General features: G+C 36.8%; 2 protein-coding genes across 3 annotated transcripts; both read left to right on the top strand.

The window, feature by feature from the left end:
• The first annotated feature begins 629 nt into the window (after positions 1 to 629).
• adnp2b (ADNP homeobox 2b) lies at positions 630 to 10255 on the top strand. Its single transcript, XM_039678800.2, has 4 exons — positions 630 to 842; positions 2801 to 2918; positions 3070 to 3162; positions 7367 to 10255. Exons 2-4 carry the CDS (start codon positions 2811 to 2813, stop codon positions 10001 to 10003), a joined length of 2838 nt encoding a protein of 945 aa, XP_039534734.2. The 5' UTR covers positions 630 to 842; positions 2801 to 2810; the 3' UTR covers positions 10004 to 10255.
• A 3033-nt stretch (positions 10256 to 13288) lies between these two features.
• Positions 13289 to 18260, top strand: txnl4a (thioredoxin-like 4A). Of its 2 annotated transcripts, XM_089122843.1 has the most exons (5): positions 13307 to 13445; positions 13521 to 13569; positions 13678 to 13853; positions 14002 to 14105; positions 17852 to 18260. In XM_089122843.1, exons 3-5 carry the CDS (start codon positions 13701 to 13703, stop codon positions 18021 to 18023), a joined length of 429 nt encoding a protein of 142 aa, XP_088978969.1. In that variant the 5' UTR covers positions 13307 to 13445; positions 13521 to 13569; positions 13678 to 13700; the 3' UTR covers positions 18024 to 18260. The 2 variants fall into 2 exon arrangements, with proteins under 2 accessions (XP_039534985.1, XP_088978969.1); XM_039679051.2 differs by lacking the exon at positions 13521 to 13569 and having other exon boundaries at positions 13289 to 13445.
• The last annotated feature ends 283 nt before the right edge of the window (positions 18261 to 18543 follow it).

Below are 18543 nucleotides of genomic sequence, written 5' to 3'. Positions count from 1 at the left end.
TGAAATTCGCAAACGCATTATTTGTAAATATTTTTTAGATCGGAACTTAATTTTAAATTTAAAAAATGCGAACGGAATGTATAATCAAATCTTTCAAAAATGGCTGCTCATGTGTTGTCTAAAGTAACTTTTTGTCATGAAATAAAAAACAGAAGTGAACTGTTCAAAAATTCATGCCCCGTCATTGCAAGTAGCTATAAGCCGTTTTTTCATGTCTTTGCTAGCATCTGTTACTTATTACCCATTGGGTGAAGACTAGTGGTGTGATATGACTTCAGCAACAAAACCCCTCCCCTCTTGTGCTGTTGCTTAGCAACGAGCTGTCTGTTCAAGCTGCCATCTAGTGGCTATGCCTGTGAATTACAAGAAACTGCGCCCCCTCATGACCAGACCACTTCTATATGAGTGCCTAATCATGATGAATATTTCAAAGTCTGAAAAAACCCCACAACCAGACTAGGTCCCAACTTAAAAGTTGTATATACTACTCCAAGTGGTTACCCATGAAAACCAGCAGGAGTGATATATAAGAAAGTTTTTCCATTTGAAGCATACTAAAATTCGATTGGCCAGTCACACAGTATGATAATTATTCCCTGACGTCACTTCCCAGTTGTTCAATGCGCCATTTTCTCGACTCTAAACGGCAAGCACAATAAATGAGTCCTACTTGCAAAAAAATATAAATACTTTTCATTGCTGGTTTCCATAGTTGAGAGCGCAGAATTATTATTTCAACATCCTACACCGCTTGCACGTCTTCTATCATCGGTTTTGGCAAGCACGCGGATTGGTGAAAGTAGCTAAATCCCCTCCCTGCGTCTGTGTGGCGGTGAAAAAAGGTAATGTCCTCACAATTAGATAGCAGCGGGAACATTAGCTTTTGCGTTCAGTTGTTGCGGCGGGTTCGGTATGATCAGGAAGTAGAACGACGAAGCCCATTAGCCGAGAGCTGTGAAGAGGTTACTTTATGACATCACTGCGTTATTTAGAATCGCGCGTTCTAGAAGGGAATCGGTTGTTCTGTGATGTGGAATCATTCCTGTCGAATTCTTATTGATGCGAGGCGCTGGGTGAATTACATTTGGCTAGTTTAGAGTTACATTCGTCTCTATTGTTTCCGAGATTTAGTGTGCTTTGGCGGGCGCGTGTATGTTTGGTCACCGGTCGCAGTTGATGCTTGCAATAAATAAATAATTACAGCTTGAATTTGATATTCGCGTTGGCACATAAGCTATGCCAATGTAACGCATGCTGTCATAAAGTGTGGTATTTGAGTGATGCATGGCTGAGATGTGATATTTTCTCTTGCATTCGTACACAATATCTGCCATTTCACTAAATGTAGTTGGGTAATAACGTTAGCGTGTTGATTTCTAACATTCGTGAATACGAAGTTTGAGAGAACGTTATAGAGGTGTTGTATAATTTGCTGTGGAACTGAATTAATCAGATTGTATCATCACTGCATGTGCAACAGGCAAGATGTGAAGCACTGTATATGACCTATTAAGAACATCATAGGACTTTTAAAAATGTCCCTAAAGAAAATGATGGAGAGGCAATGCCTCTTTGCACTTCTTTTCATAATTAAGCACGATTCTCCCTCAAATTCGTTAGTGAGTATGATGATGATTATATATAATGAAAAAAAAAAGCCTTCCAGAAATTAATCCAGTCAAAAGTGACATTATCCAAGATATTTGCACAGACAACACACCTATTTTTTCAGACTGACTAATTCAGTAATTTAGTTAAAATGCCTGAAATACACTTCCATTTGGGAAATATTTAAAATCACATTTTTAAAATAAACTTTGAGGATGGCAATTATAGACGAAACCTTTAAAAGTAAATCCACATTGGTATTACAGTAATTCATATAAGAGGGAGACTATGTGTAATTGTCATGAGATAAAAATAACCACAAATCGTAGTGTTCTTTTGGGTGCTGAATATGACATGTTGTTGTGAAATTAAATTGCTCTTGAATTATGCAAGTGGAAATATTTATCACCAATGTAACATCTATGATAAAATTTTAAGTATATGGGCTATATGCCGTTTTCATGCGACCACTACTAGTTAAGTTATACTTCAAGTGGGATTTCATATTTTGGGTTACTTTCTAAAGGATTATGCAACTATTTAATAATTTTGATTCACTGTTATTCAGGGTTTAACAGCAAAGTATTTTTCTTTTTTTCCTGCTATTTTGATTTGTGTACTCAAATTTTAACTAAATCCACACTGTTATTATGCAAGGGATGAATTTGGATCCATTGCTGGGACACGGTAGGCTATATCTATGTAGACTTCCATAGTCCGGATGTAGGTGTCCGCATGGTGCCCAAAGAGTTCTTAAAAAAAAGTTTGTAACAAGCTACAAGGGCTTGGAATTTAGAAAGAATGCTAACTAGGGACATGTCCCTTCCTATATCCAGTGACTACTAACCAGTCTTGATCAAACAATTAAAACATAAGTGTATATATAATTGTCTGTCTGTGTCTTGTTGTTATAGACAGAGTCCAGGTTGAGATATGTTTCCAAAAATTCTTTTTTGGTGGTGTAAAAAATTAGATTGTGTGTATGTGACTGAAAACTAAAGTGATGTGAGTCAGTGATGCGGGCAAAAGGTGATTGGTTAAGAAGTGTTTCGTGAAATACCCCTAGATCTGTTGCTGAGCATTGTAGTCTTGCATAATTAGTCTATAGGTTTTCGAGACTGGTCAAGAAATCAAAATAAAATCGAAAAATTATGACATCAATGGAATGGAAACCAAAGTGATTCTCTTTCAGGTGTAAGACCATGTACCAGTTTCCAGTCAGAGGGTTGGAGAAGATCCGCAGAACAAGACGTAAAGTGAAAAACATTCTTGGAGAATTTGGTCTCGAAGAATGTCTTAATTTGGGCCAGGTATGTTTTTTTTGTCATCCACATACGCTACATTTCAATAAAAATGAAACACGACAGCTGAAATCTCATGTCCATGTGTGTCAAAATAACCTTTTATTTAAAAAAAAATGTATTTACATTTGAAATGTTCTCTCTCGTTTTTGTTTTACAGGAACTCCAGGAATTTTACCCAGGAGACAATGTTTTTGATGCCACAGACTGGTGCAGTTTATCTGATGGCTTTGATGGCCGGTGGAGGAAGAAGGTGAATTTAATAAATATGCTTAGTAGGGCTGTCACAGTTCCTCAAATTACTAAGTACTCGATTAAAAAAAATCCTCGATTGGAATTTACCCGTGCAGAGTAACTGGTAAAATACCTAATGTGGTGCATTAGACCATTAGACAGGGATGCACACTTTAAAAAAAAAATAATTTAAAAACTATACTATAGCATAGTGGTATTGTGAATTTACAAATGCTTCAATAAAAAAAAGCCCTGTGGGTTTATGTATATACGCTTTAATTTTTATTACTAACCCATGTGTGTATGTCACGTCAGAGCAGCACCGTTTACAGGAAATTCTGGTCCACATGAATGTTACAATTTACGTGCACAGATTGCATTTCAAACTCCATCTCTGATATGCTGTGAGTTTGGGTTGCTTATTACGTAGCATTTTATCAGATTTGTAATGTAAATTATTTATAGACCTATATACATCAATATGTTTCTAAATATGCAAATTATTGTTTGTTTTTTTATTTGCGATTTCAAAATAAGTTTAAATCCTTGCTCTTGAGTTTTCTTATTTTGATCTCCACATATTCGTATTCAAGAAATTACTGTGGTTGTTGCATTTTTATTGTAAAGAAGTGGCCAAATATTAAAGATAACGTGAACATTTGAATTTAATGTCATTTGGCCAATATAATTAATAAGGATTTTATCTGCTGTAAAGTGCAACAACACCAGGCCATTGCTTCCCTCAACAGGCATTTGTTGTAGTATAACATACATAATATAAACAATCATCTTATGTATCTCAACATATATTTTATATTATATTATATTTATGATCTATTTCATCATATGATTACTTGCTTTTGATACTTTGTTTGAACCCAATATTATTGCCTCGTTATTATACAAAAAATGTTGTTATTAATTACTCACCCTCTTCTCGTTCCAAACCCGTAAGACCTTCGTTCATCTTTGGAACACAAATTAAGATATTTTTAGTGATGCACCGATGTGAAAATTGTGGCCGATACCGATAACCAATATTAATATTGCTGTTATGGCGATACGATATTTACCGATGTCGATATCTCTGTATAGAAAACGCATTGCAAGGATTTGGGCTGGACGATATTGGTAAAAAATTACATTACAATATATTTTATATTGTGATTTCACCAGATGACTTGAAAATCTCTATTTGGAGAGAGTGAATGACCCCATTTACACCTGGTATTAAAATGCGATCTGTATCCAGATAAGTTATCCGGATCATAAGTACCGATTCCATTTACACCTGGCCACATAAATGTGTTTTTGCAAAACGGATCTTCAACTCCCGCATTGTATGCAGATTTAATAGATTGCACGTAGATTGTGGTGAAACAAGTTTGTTGTGTTTCCACCTTTAGCATTAACAGTTTTAATGCATATTTTACAAAAAAAAAAGTGTTTTGTTGGAGATCTGACCTCTTATAGACCATTTTGGTCCAGAAACACTGGTACAGAAACACTTTCAGTTTCAGTTTGTAACTGTTTTCTTTATTTCATTTGTAAAGAAAACATCTTAAAGATGTTGTTTAACTTTTTGATTCAGTTTTACATGTTCTGTTGGTTGTATTTTATCCCAGCTTTTGTGTAGTGTTAAAAAACTAAAACAGGAAGTGCTTCTGGATCAGTATTGTTTACATCTTTCGAAATGGTCAATACCCAAACCACTTCCATACTATTGTAGTAGCTCCCTTTTTAGGAACTAAATCTTGATCTGATCCGGAGGTGCTATTACTCTCAGAGGTTTTGATGTTGTGCGCGTGCTAAGTAACGTAAATACGCCATACGTCATCATGCCACTATATCATCAATATCGCATCCTCGCACAGCTATATCATCAATATCGTGATATGACACTTTTTTTTATCATGTAAAATTTTATACCGGTATTATCATGGACGGTATGATATGGCACAGCCCTAATTGAATGTGTGGAAAGCTTTTCAGAAAAGATAAGGCAACGTTATTTTAGCACAATTCACAACCAGTGGTAGTTCAGAAAAAAAAAAAAAAACGTCGGTCTTCTGACTTTTTACCATCATGTATTCTCAAAGATATTCAGTCAACTCAATTTATTATTACCGGTATACGCGAGGGAGGGAGATGGAGCAAGACGGTTTGAAGACAGTGAGAGTGCGTGCGTGACCACGACTTTCACTCATTCTGTTCGTTCTCTCATCAGTCTTCTATTCTACATCACTCACCGGTCAAATAAGGCGTTGGCGGGACAATAATATGCCTTAGTAAAACTGAAAAAAAGCAGCGTGCAAATTCCAGTCTTCTTGCGCTTGATGTTTAAACTGAAAGGACTTGCAAATTGATAAACTTTGCAATTAATTAACTTTGCAAATTACAAGCCTAATGAGCCGGGGAGCTGCTGGCCCGTAGCCTACTGATCATGAATCATGGATCAACTACGATCCCTATTCTTGACATCGCACATCCTCTGATATGAGTCTGAGTCTATGAAACCACTCCCTCAGAAACAGGCACTGGGCTCAGATTGGTTAGTTTGGGCCGGTGTGTTATGACTGGCTAAACTGTCGTCACGTTGTCCGGAAGGTTAACGCCCATTACATTTACGGGCGAAACATGCATGTCATGAGCTCCGGTCCAGATGTTTGAGGCAGAATCAGACGGAGAAAGTGGCGATGAAGACAGTCAAACAGAACCTCACCACACACAGCTCTTACTAAACGTTTCTGAATGATAATTTGCTATTTTTTTTAACTTTATACATGTTTGTTTTACACAATAGCATCTGACTGGCATCAATAGCAACTGACTGGCTACTAATGTTAAACACAAAGTCGGCATTAGTTTACGTTCTTGATCAAATCGAAAATAACGTCATGAAACATTTGAAGAGTTCAGATGCAAAAGCCTCTAAGTGCCATTTGAAATTTTCTTCTAAAATTATCATTTTTATCAAGCTTGTATATGTAAGTTTAGTAATTTCACTTAAATGGCAATGAAGATTACCTATTAATTGTCATTTAAGTGAAATTACTGAACTTAAATATACAAGCTTGATAAAAATGGTCATTTTAGAAGAAAATTTCAAATGGCATTTAGAGGGTTTTGCATCTGAACATCTGAATAGCATAACTAGTAGCCTAGTGGCTATAAAGCCAGCGCTGGCATTTGAAAAAAATAAAACACAAGGCTACGTCTGGAATTATACATGCAAATACATTTAAAATGAAGTCTTAGCCTACTTACAGGTTGTGACCCAACAACTGCTGCCTCTTGTTTTAAAGTTGGAACTGCTTCATGTTTTAGTAACAGTTTCTTGTTGAATCCGGTGTTGAATTCGTGGAGATTCTGGAAGCTGTCTTCTGTAAAATGCGCAGCATAGAGAGCTAAACTGCGATCGTAATTTTCAGGAACAAAATCAAACATAAATTGTATCCATTGTTGACGAAGTACAGCGTCAGTGGGAAGCTCGAACACAGACGACCTGACAGCTGGGTGAACACACCACACTCGACGAGCCGCAGAAATATGCGCGTGCCCTTTTTTGCATTTCCCGGAGGGAGGGGTTGATGCAAATGTGTGGGTTAGTGACGACTAAAACCCAGCTGTAGTCCCAATCGAGTCGTTTTTGTAGGCAATATACTTCCTGATTTTTAAAAGACGATATCTCTGCTTACACTAAACTTTCAGCGCTGCAACTTTGCAGATACTGTTCATACACCAACAGCAACATTACACACTATTTAAAATCAAAAAAGTGAAATCACAATCAACCCCCCCCCCCCTCCCTTTTATGTTATTAAGCGATGAGAATACTTTTTGTGCGCGGAAATCAAACAGAAATAACGACTTTATTCAACAATTTCTTCTCTTTCGTGTCAGTCTCCTATGCTGATCACGTAGTAAACACAGTGTTTATATGTCAGAATGGTGACTCAGTATTAGTCAGATGTCTTACGGATTTGAAAAGACATTAGGGTGAGTAATTAATGATAGAGATTTCATTTTTGTGTGTACTAACCCCATTAAGTAATTTAAAAGGCTTAATCGTCAAAGAAAATCGACCGATTACTGAATTACCAATCATTTGTGACAGTCCTAGTGCTTTGCTTTTCTTGAGCAAAAACTATTTAAATACTGAGCATTTCTGAATAGTGTGTGACCACTGGCTGAAATTCTTACCAAACGTTCTCTGTCCTCAGTGGGAATATCGTACACAAGGTTTGTGCTGCACCTTGTGCGAGTTCTCTACAAGATCGTGGCATACCTACAAAGTCCATGTTCAGCGCTACCATGATGAAGAAGAGCGTCTGTGCAAGCTTTCTGCCTGTACTTCCTGCCCGTTTATAGCCCACCCAAGGTTGGTCTCCAGGCACCTTAAATTGTTCCACATTGAGGATGCAAAGTTAGAAATCCCTGCAGTCCCGCCGCTGCCTCCAAGAGCTGTAAACGGCACCACATTTCAGTGCCGAAGATGCCATATTCAAGATACTCTTTTGTACAGTGTGAAAAAGCATGTTCTTCTTTATCATTACACTTCCACGTTGAATAAATATGCCGGGCAGAGATCGGAGCGGGAACTTCTGACTCTAGGAGACAGGTCTCAGAAATTCTACTGTAAAAAGTGTTACGTATCAGCTGAGACATCCGAACACTTGCTGTATCATCTTCTAACCTCAGAAAAGCACAAGGAGCTGGATGTGCATATCAGAGCTCTAATTTTTGAAACTGACAGTAAGAAACAGTTCCCTGCTCTAGCACCGAAAACACAAGGCCCTCCTGCTGTCTTGATGATGAAAGATCCGCCGGCGGTGACAATGGCCACTGGTGGAATTAAAGGGGCAGAAAGTGGTGGTTCTGCAGTTATTGCTGCCCCAGGAACAAGCCAGGTATTTCTCCCAACTCAAGCTTCTGCTCTGGTTCAGCTTGCAAGCGCTGAGGCGAAGGGTTTACTGAGACCTGGAGTACCTCTGGCTTTTCAGAACACCCAAATCACCAGACCTGCTTTGCCTCCTGCCCCGAGCGGCGTTCCTCAAAATCAGATGTCCGTCAGAGTAGGCCTACCTAGTCAGGCACAACTGCAACCCGTTTCCCGCCAAATTGTCCTACCACCAGGGGTACGTCTTAATGTACCCGCTGTCAGGCCACCGCCACCTCAGTCCCTTGTAGCTAATCAAAGATTGCCCCTAAATCAACCCACATCTGGAGGCACCATGCTAACCTCGCAATCCCTTCTGAGTCATTTGATACCCACTGGCAACAAAGTTGATGGTTTGCCTACCTACACTCTTGCGCCTTTGCAGGTCCTATCGGTCCAGGGAAATAACTCCCAAGGAGCCAGCAAACCACCACTCCCTGTATCCCAGAACAACCCTCCTGCTCAGCAAAACAAACAAAACAGCTCTTTGCCGGCCCCCAAACAAACCAAGAAGTGGATCACGTGTCCTATTTGTAATGAACTCTTCCCATCTGATATCTACGAGTCCCATCCAGAGGTTCACAAAGAGGTAGCTAAATTGCCCAAGATTGGTCTAGCTGCGCGTGCTCCATTTTTGAAAAAGATGCCGGATAAGACGGTGAAATGCCTGACATGCAAGATCTTGATTTCGGAAAAGGGAGTTTTTGAACACCTGCTTCATGGCATGAACTGCTTATTTTGTTCTGGGCTCTTCTACTCCATCAAGCAGCTTGTCGACCATATCCAGGTGGAGCATAATGTGAACCGAAAGAGCAACTGTGACTTCATGAGGCGTGAATACAGACTGTATAGTGATGATTCAGGGAATCTGCTTTTCCCTTACTTTGACATCCGGACCACGGCTCCTAAATTAATAATGGGTGAAAAAGAGCTCAATCTTGCATTGGTCACAAGCTCCCTCGATCTGATCTTTGTGAAGATGTTGCCCAACAATCCCCAGGGTGTTGGAAAGCTGTCCGCACCCTGCAAGATGCCCACACCCAATCCTAACAGCACAGAGTGCCCCTTCTGCTCGGAGAAACTTCTGAACAGGGAATGCTATCAAATGCACCTCAAAGAGAAGCATTTCATTGTTCCCACTCTACATGCTATACTGAAAACCCCGTCGTACAGATGCCTCTACTGTGGTGGTGTGTACACTGGGAAGACCACCACCAAGGCCATCATTGTCCACTTGTCCAAATGCCGCAGTGCACCGAAGAGTCTCAAGGATAGCGATAAACTGACTTCTGGATTAGCTATTACTCCCAGGGCAAACCGAGCAATTGTGTCATACCCAGCTCATCCAAAACAGATCACAGGTCCAACCCCGACTTCAGTTCAAGCCTCTGTTCCTGCCACAAAGCCCCTGGAAACCGAAGCGGAGATGCAGAGCAAGTTACGCCTGGAAGTAGCCTTCAGAGAAGCTATGGAGGCCAATAGAAGAGAGCGGGAGGAACGGTTGGCGAGGAAGAGAAAACTCGAGCGAGATAGGTTGGCTGGGCTGAGTCTCCCCTCACCTGAGGTGATAATCGATCCTTCTGTACAATTAGCATTGGATCCTACTGGGATGGAGCATTGCCCCTTTGAAGAACGACGTGAGTTTGTCAATAAGTACTTTAATACACAGCCTTACCCACTCAAGAAGGAGATTGTTGCCCTGAGTAGCCGTTTACTGCTTAACAAAACTGACGTTGCTTGCCAGATTAGCACAAAGCGCACCAGATGTATGAAGAACATACAGAAAACCAAGGCTGTGGTACTTTTAGGCTTCAATATGGCAGAGGTGATGAAGGTGAAGCATAATCTCTACATCCCAGAGATTGAGCCCGAGAAGGTGATCACCGTGACAGACACAGAGATGGAGGTCGTTCAAGAGTAGCTTGGAGACGATAGTAATAAAGACAAGGAGGACTTGCAATGCAAATTTTATTTTGGAGCGTAAACTGTTACCTGTTCCTTTAAACAATGCAAAATATGTTCCATTTTCACCAAAACTAGTGTTAAACTGTTAACCAAGTAGAACTTGAGAGGTTGAAACAAGCGAAAATGTGTTTTGTCTGTTGTTAAATAATGCGTGTGAATGCTTATGTTTTGTTTCATATTAATCATTTTAAAATATAGCCTACATCAATTACTTTTCACTGAGACGTCACTTCAAGCAAAGTTCATGTAAAAATAGATGTTTGTAACCCATTTATAGTTTTAGGGTTGAAAAGTTTTGTGATTATACTTTTTATATTTTCCAAACCTCATAAACTATTTTTTTTTTTTGACATTTTCTTTATATGTTTGTTGGAATGCTTATGGTTACGTTTCCCTTTTTCTTTTAGACCATCTATATTTCTGTTAATCAATTCCCTTTATTGTTAAATTTAATTTCTATGTTTCTTGCCTTATACTTTTATAAATATGTTATTCAAATTGTTTTGAATTAGATGTTTTGCCAAAAAACATTTCTCTTAAGTATTGCTGCTTACCTAAGTGACATCCTCAAAACTAAAGTGTGGAGCTTTGCAGAGAAATTGAATTGCAGTTCATTTCAATTGTATAATGATTGTAAGCATCGGGATATTTTGTAGACTCTTGGTTTCCAACTTCATTTCCCCTGTTCAATAAGTAAATTACAACATCTAAGCTTACAATATGAAAAATGTGTAAATAAATTAGAGCATATACATACAAGTTCACTTTTTTTTCAGTTGTATGTTCATGTGTAGTAATGGGCATTGTTAAAAACTCAAACCTATTTGTCATCAGAGAACAACATTTATTAGTTAAGTATAATGTAGTTTATTTAAACTAGTATTTATGTACAGAACACGCTTTATTGTTACCATAGATCTTGTTTTGAAGATCTAAAATGTTATTAAAGTAAATATTTGCTTGCTAACACATTGTTCATGCTGACAGTTGTGGGATAATACTTGAAATTTAAAACGTATTCTGTCATAAGACAAATACTTACAGAATCCCCTTATACATTTTGGTTCAGTAAAATATAGGTAGTTGACATTTACATAACCATATAATTGTATTATTTATCAAGGTTAAAATGTTTGTACATGGGAAAGTCTTTATCTTAAATCCTGAGATGCATGTCTGGTGTTATCTTAAGATATACTCAGGCTACATATATCAAATGTATTTCCATTCATACACCTACATTGATATTTAAAAAAAAAACCATCCATGGACACAATCATTTTCCACTTTTAATCACCTTTTTTCTTTCTTTCTCTGGTTGATTTTAAATAGTCCACTGGTGTGACAAATTAATTTTTTAATATAATACTCTCAATTAAAATAAGTTCACAAACTTGAAATATCAAAGTAGCCTATTAGTTTTGGCTGCACTTTCCAAAGGTATTCCATGTTAACTACCCATTTATGGTACAAAAATGGGGGAAATAAACATTTCACTTTAATGCTGCAACTTTTCTGAATAATTGATTCATTGAATACGTATATTACGTGTTTGCTAGCCTACACGGTATTCATGCTGCTATATTGTAGGACATTCAACAACAAACCGGTCAAAAGTTTTAGATTGGTAAGATTTTTAATTATTTTAAAAGAAGTCTCTTCTGCTCACCAAGGCTGCAATTATTTGATAAAAAAAAAACAAAAAAACAAAAAAAAACAGTAATATTGTGAAATATTATTACAATTTAAAACGGTTATCTCTGTGAATATATATAGTGAAGTGTAATTTATTCCTGTGATCAAAGCTGAATTTACAGCACCATTACTCCAGTCTTCAGTGTCACATGATCCTACAGAAATTATTATGATATGATGTTCAAGAAACATTTATGATTATTATCCATGTTGAAAACAGTTTTTTTTACATTTTTATTTCAGGATTCTTTGATGAATAGAAAGTTCAAAAGAACAGAATTGATCTGAAATGGAAAGCTTTTGTAACATTAATCACTACCATTCAAAAGTTTGGGGTCAGTAAAAATGTATTTTTTATTTTTGGGGGAAAGAAATGAGAAAATACTTTTATTCATCAAGGATGAGTTAAATTGATAAAAAGTTACAGTAAAGACATTTATAATGTTAGAAAAGATTATATTTGAAATAAATCCTGTTCTTTTGAACTTTCTATTCATCATATAATTTTGGGGGGGGAAATGGTACACGACTGTTTTCAACATTGAAAATAATAATTTATGTTTTTTGAGCATAAAATCAGCATATTAGAAGGATTTCTGAAGGATCATGTAACACTGAAAACTGATGTGTAATCAGCAACAGTAATGATGTTGAAAATTCAGCTTTCAAATTACATATTAAAATATATTAAAATAGAAAAAGGTAATTTTAAATTGTCATAATATTTCACAATATTACTGTTTGTCATTTTTTTTTTTCATTAAATAAAGCAGCCTTGGTGTGCAGAAGAGACTTCATTTAAAAAAAAAAAAAAAAAATTTGGACCGGTAGTGTACATGCAAAAGGTATTTTGTCTTAAGACAACATTAGACAATATCCATTGCTGTGTATGTTTTGTTCATGATTAAGGTCAAATAATAATATAATAATATTCTGTCTGAGAATGACACTTTGAATACATCTTAAAAATGTAAACATTATACATCTGAATCTTATAAAACCCGTACTAAATTGGTTGAAAGATTTCTTGTTATAGACTCCATAGAGCAGCAGCTTTCGGATACATAAGCAAAATAATTCCTCAAGGCAGACAACACAAGTTCCACTTAGCAAATCAGAAATTAAAGTTATCATTAAAGATATTGGAAACATGGGATCAGGAGGAAAAAGTAAGACATTTATACAGCATTCAGAAAGAAGTGATTGGTAAAAAGAACAGTTGTCTAAGATGACAGAAGGAAACTATGCTTACAAGGTTAAATAGCTGCCTAAATTTAGAAAAACACCAGACTGGATTATGCATTCATTGAGAAGTGGAAAATGTAAAACATATTCTTGACGTGTAGAAAGTACTCTGAAAAAATGAAAGAACTAGAGTGGGCAATGGAAAATGCTGGATTGAGTTTATAAAACCTATTGAGTTTGATTTTTTTTTTAGTAACATATTTAAAAACACCTCTGTCCAGAAGATGGCGGTAATGCACCTCGTTTGCAAACTGCCAATAACAACCAAAGAAGACAAAGATTTCTCCATTCCAGCAGAGGGCGATATTGATAACTGTTTATACGCATTGTCAGTCACTCACTAGCCGCGGCAGCCGCCGTCGTCGTTGCAGTGCTAAAAACTAATAATCCGTGTTCTTACATCTAATTAACTCGGAGCACTCACTTAATCTACACAACAAGGTTATTTAATCTGTAAGGTGAGGATTGCATTTCCATTTTTTTCTGTTTTATTTCTGTATATTTAACTTGAGAAATCTAAATAATCTTTCTAGAATCTGCGGAGCTAACGTTATTTGCTAACGAGAACTCAACGTGCGAAATGTAAACAAACCAATTTTGCTTTTTATTTTGGTACTTTTGAACTGTTTATTGATCTGGTGTGGTTTGTAAAAGCATATGATAAGTTACCAATCTCATGTGCCTTTCTAGAAGTGTGTTGAAATTCCATCAAAATGTCGTACATGCTCCCTCATCTTCACAATGGCTGGCAAGTGGACCAGGCTATTTTATCCGAGGAGGACCGTGTTATTGTAATACGATTTGGCCACGACTGGGACCCTACGTGTATGAAAATGGATGAAGTGTTGTACAGCATCGCCGAGAAGGTATTTACCGTTTCCTAGTATTAAGAACGGGTAGTGCTAGTGTTTTCTGAATATGTATTTCTTGTTGACGAAAATTTGTTTGTGATTTATTTAACGTTACCATTATTCTACCAGTTTGTTGTGTGACTGATATGAAGTGTTTTCTCAGGTGAAGAATTTTGCAGTAATTTATCTTGTGGACATCACAGAAGTACCAGATTTTAACAAGATGTACGAGTTATATGATCCTTGCACAGTCATGTTCTTTTTCAGGTAAGTGTCTTCAGATTTTATAATGACTACAGTGAGTCAGGCAGCAATTTAAAGGGTTCCTAATTTTCTCCCTTTTATTGTTTTCTTCTATGAATCAAACAGAGATTTTTAGAAAAAGAAAACAAATGAGCTAGGGCTGTCACTTTTTATTCGATATTCGAATATGAATTTGAACATGACATGAAATATCTGTAATCGAACTATAAATAAATTATATGGTTTTTAAAGTGCCATGTGTAGTATTTAAAATAGTATTATTTAAAGTATTTTTATAGTGCCATAAGTGCGCATTTTTATAGTCTGTGATTAGACTATTTGTTTTTTATTTTATTGTTTGCCATCTCATCCAGTAGTGGGCGCTCTAAACGTATTGTAGCGTCGGCCCATGACCGAAGCAAGCGAATAATATAGCCAATAGCCAGTTTGTTTTGAAAATGGAAGATTATGCACAGAACGGCCTGCCTGAGCGGACAATTACGACCCCAACTCATCTAAAAAGTAGTTTTTGGAAATATTTTGAGTTCTACACCGTAGATTATGGTAAAGTAACCGTTAAAGATACGTGAGTTTGCCGAATTTGCAAAAAAGGTTTACTTGCGCATCCTCGACATCCAAACTTGGCGAGTTACCATCCAAATGAGGCAGCGGAGTCAGGGACACAGCAGACGGCCAGAGTATCGCCAGGCGTCCAACATCGTATGACTGCATACTTTCCTGCACAACTGGTCGGTACCTTGCCAGATGCACATGTAAAGGCCATCACCAATAAGATGGCAAGGTTTATTTGCAGGGATATAAGACCTAAGTGTTATTTTGGGAGATGAGTTTCAGGACCTCATAATGGAACTGGAGCCACGATGCACAATTCCATGTCGCACCACTATGTCAGCCCGCATAGTAAAGTTGTATGACCCCACACGAGAAAACATTAAGACCTTATTGCAGGACAAGAAACTCACTCTAACTACAGATGGGTGGACATCACCAGTGGTGGAATGTAACGAAGTACAAATACTTCGTTACTTTACTTAAGTACATTTTTCACGTATCTTTACTTTACTTAAGTACAATAAATAGTGCCTACTTTTTACTTTTACTTCGTTACATTTTGCAGCAATTATTATACTTTCTACTCCACTACATTTCTACAACTTCTGTTACATTTTCGTTACATTTTCTGATCAGTTTTTCCCCTGCCAAAACGTAATCTGACCGTCCGTTCGTTGCACGTTTGTCTCACCAGTGACGTTTGGTTGCCATAGATGCAGTATATCAACCCGGTCACACTAAATGCGTCTCACACGCAGTGTGTTTATCATGCAACTCATACGCGAAAATTAGTTTTTACGTGCATAGGAAACACACCGTGTGTAATATATGTTTGGTTTGGTTAGGATTATGGCAAGCCAAGAGGTTCAGAATTACACCATAAATGAATCGCGTTTACTGCCAAACATAGTTATTAACATATAGTAAGGATAAGCATGATATTGCCTAATTGCAAGCTTGTTTCAGAAATGGTGACATTTTTTTTTTTCCATCATTATTGAACATCATTATAGGAGTAGGCTATTAGGTTGAATGAGTTAGAATTAAATGTTTTATTAATCATTAGAAAATAGACATTAAGATAATAAATTGTTATGCAAGTACTTTTACTTTTAATACTTAAAGTACATTTAAAATAAAGTACTTTTTACTTAAGTATGGTTGTCATTGTGTTACTTCTACTTTTACTAAAGTAAATATTTATCTGGGTATTTGTACTTTTACTTAAGTACTGAGATTCAGTACTTCCTCCACCACTGGACATCACTGGCCACACATGGTTACGTGACAATCACAGCTCACTTCATTTCAGACACATGGAACCTAGAGAATTTCGTTCTTTGTACGAAAGAGCTATGGGGAAGTCACACAGCTGCCCATGTCACAGAGAGCTTTAGCAACACTCTGGACGACTGGGATATATCCCGTGAAGCAGTAATAGCGGTCAACACAGACAATACGCAGAATTATGGGAAAGCCATACCCATATGAAATTTAGACCTCATACATATACCTTGCTTGGTACACATGTTAAACCAGCCATGCACAAGGGACTAGAGGTGAGGGCTGTTGATAATTTTGGATTGTCTCCTGCCTGTTAGAGGCAAAGCAGGAGCTTCTCGGACTAAAAAAGTGAATAAAAAATAAATTTTTTGAAAATCTGGTAAATGAAAATGGGGGCGGGGCTTGTACATATTCGAATATATTGCTTGATATTTGATATCCATTCGAATTTGATTTTTCTCAAAAGTGACAGCCCTAATACAAGAATTTTTTATTTTTGGGTGGCATATCCCTTTAACCATATTGGAGTCCATCATTATGCAGGGTATATTACTTAGCATTTACGCTTTAGTTGTTTGTTTGTTTATTTATTTTTCCTTAAATGTTTCTTGTTCTAGATAGATTATGCTCTATTGATGGCATATTTACCATAGAAAATCTCTTACTCTTCCTTTATAAAACATAGAAGGACTTAATGAATTTGGGTTTAAAACAAATGTGAAGGAATGGTCTTGTCATGTGTCCTTGCTCCGGTAATGCAAATGTTACAGGGTTTATTGGCTTTACGATTTAATGATGTGTCGTAATTGGATAGATGTGTATATGTATCGCATTTAATTTTGCACAGACATGGTTGGTAATGATTCTATCACATTAGCCTTGTGACAACCGTTCCGGAATATATAATATAAATTATATATAAATCTATATACAGTATATACATGAAAATATTTCTTAAATTTATACACGCATGTGTGTGTATTTTTATATACATATATAATAATTATACACAGTGCACCCACATATATTATGCAAACACAAACTTTTATTTTGGATGCGATTAATCCTTTTCCAGTCCTATTACATAACCCTCTAACAAAGGTCTCCAGTTTACCGGTGTTCATTCAGCGCATCAGCGCACAGCTCAAACAGTAATGCACGACTAATAATAACTATGATCGGAACCGTCATGTTACATGACATTATAATGAAAACACTATTTTAATAAATTGTCGTGAATTAATTGGGTCTAGTTGCTGTTTAGCGCGTTGTTCCAGGAAGAACGTGTCCACAGCAGGAGTTACACTTTCTGATTAGCACGCATCTGATGCAACGTTGGTGACACGGTGTATTAGTTGTTATATTTGATTATTTGTAATTTAATTAAATGATCTATCACATCGACGACTGCTTGCCCTTTATTTAAATTCAAATCCTCATTCATTTGGTCAGGTACATGGTGTTTTGTGCAGCATTTGCACACACTGTTATGCTGTTGGCTATATGACACTGCAGTAGATGCAGTATTAAGGCTAACGATTAATTGATCATTCATTTAAACTGATGAATCATGGGAATTTGTGTAAATTGACATCCCTAGTTGGCATTATGCAGATTTGTGCAGGAAGAATTTAAGCCAGTTCAGAATCCTTCTTTCTTTTGGGAGACAATAACTTTTATTGTGCAATTTGTCTCGAATATTTTGCTGACACATTCATAAAAACGGTTATACCACACTACATGAAAAGTGTAATGTGGGCACTTAAACTGTTGTCACAAGACTAATGTGATAGAATCACTTTCTGACCGTGTCAAAATTATATGCAATATTTATATACAGTATCTACCCAATAATAGTTTTACAGTGCATATTTATCCTGATGTATATTTCTGCTTTTGTTTGTCTATCTCAGGAACAAGCACATCATGATTGATCTTGGCACTGGTAACAACAACAAGATAAACTGGACCATGGAAGATAAGCAGGAGATGATAGACATTGTTGAGACTGTCTACAGGGGGGCGAGGAAAGGACGGGGTCTTGTGGTTTCCCCAAAAGACTACTCAACCAAATACAGATACTGATGTCTGTGCACTTTTTTATGCCTTGCATTTTTTTTTTTTTTTTTTACATCAACATTGGACAAAATCTGAGCATTCATTTATGGTCATTTGGACTGTTTAATGGCCTTGTTTAGGGTTTTCAACTTCATATTTAAATGTTTCTCTGTTGCTGTTACCGTCTTTTATAATTTTGTCCATCTGAAAATGCCACTGTATATTGAATAAATGTTGAATAAATATTGAACGGCGTGTTTCTAATCTTCTAAGCTCTTATTTATCATCGCAGTGCTAATTATTAGTTTTATTCATAAAATCATGTTAGAATTAAAGTCCTATTTTTTTATACCCTTCCCTTGCTAATTTCCCTCACTTGAATGCACGTCATTGCTTACGTTGCTTGAGTGCCCTCTGGCGTAACCCTTGCAATGTGTTTAAATGAAACTTGTTTAATTGGAATCAGGTATGGAGCTGATTTTCCTTATAAATGTGTTTACGCACCATTCTATAGGCCTGTGTGTATGCTTGTGCAGTTTTTAAAAAT

Source organism: Pimephales promelas, chromosome 18 (genome assembly GCF_988280905.1).
Source record: "Pimephales promelas chromosome 18, fPimPro1.hap1.1, whole genome shotgun sequence".
Classification (NCBI taxonomy): Eukaryota; Metazoa; Chordata; class Actinopteri; order Cypriniformes; family Leuciscidae; genus Pimephales; species Pimephales promelas.
Note: the sequence above shows the minus strand (reverse complement) of the source record. Positions and strands in the feature narration are given on the sequence as shown.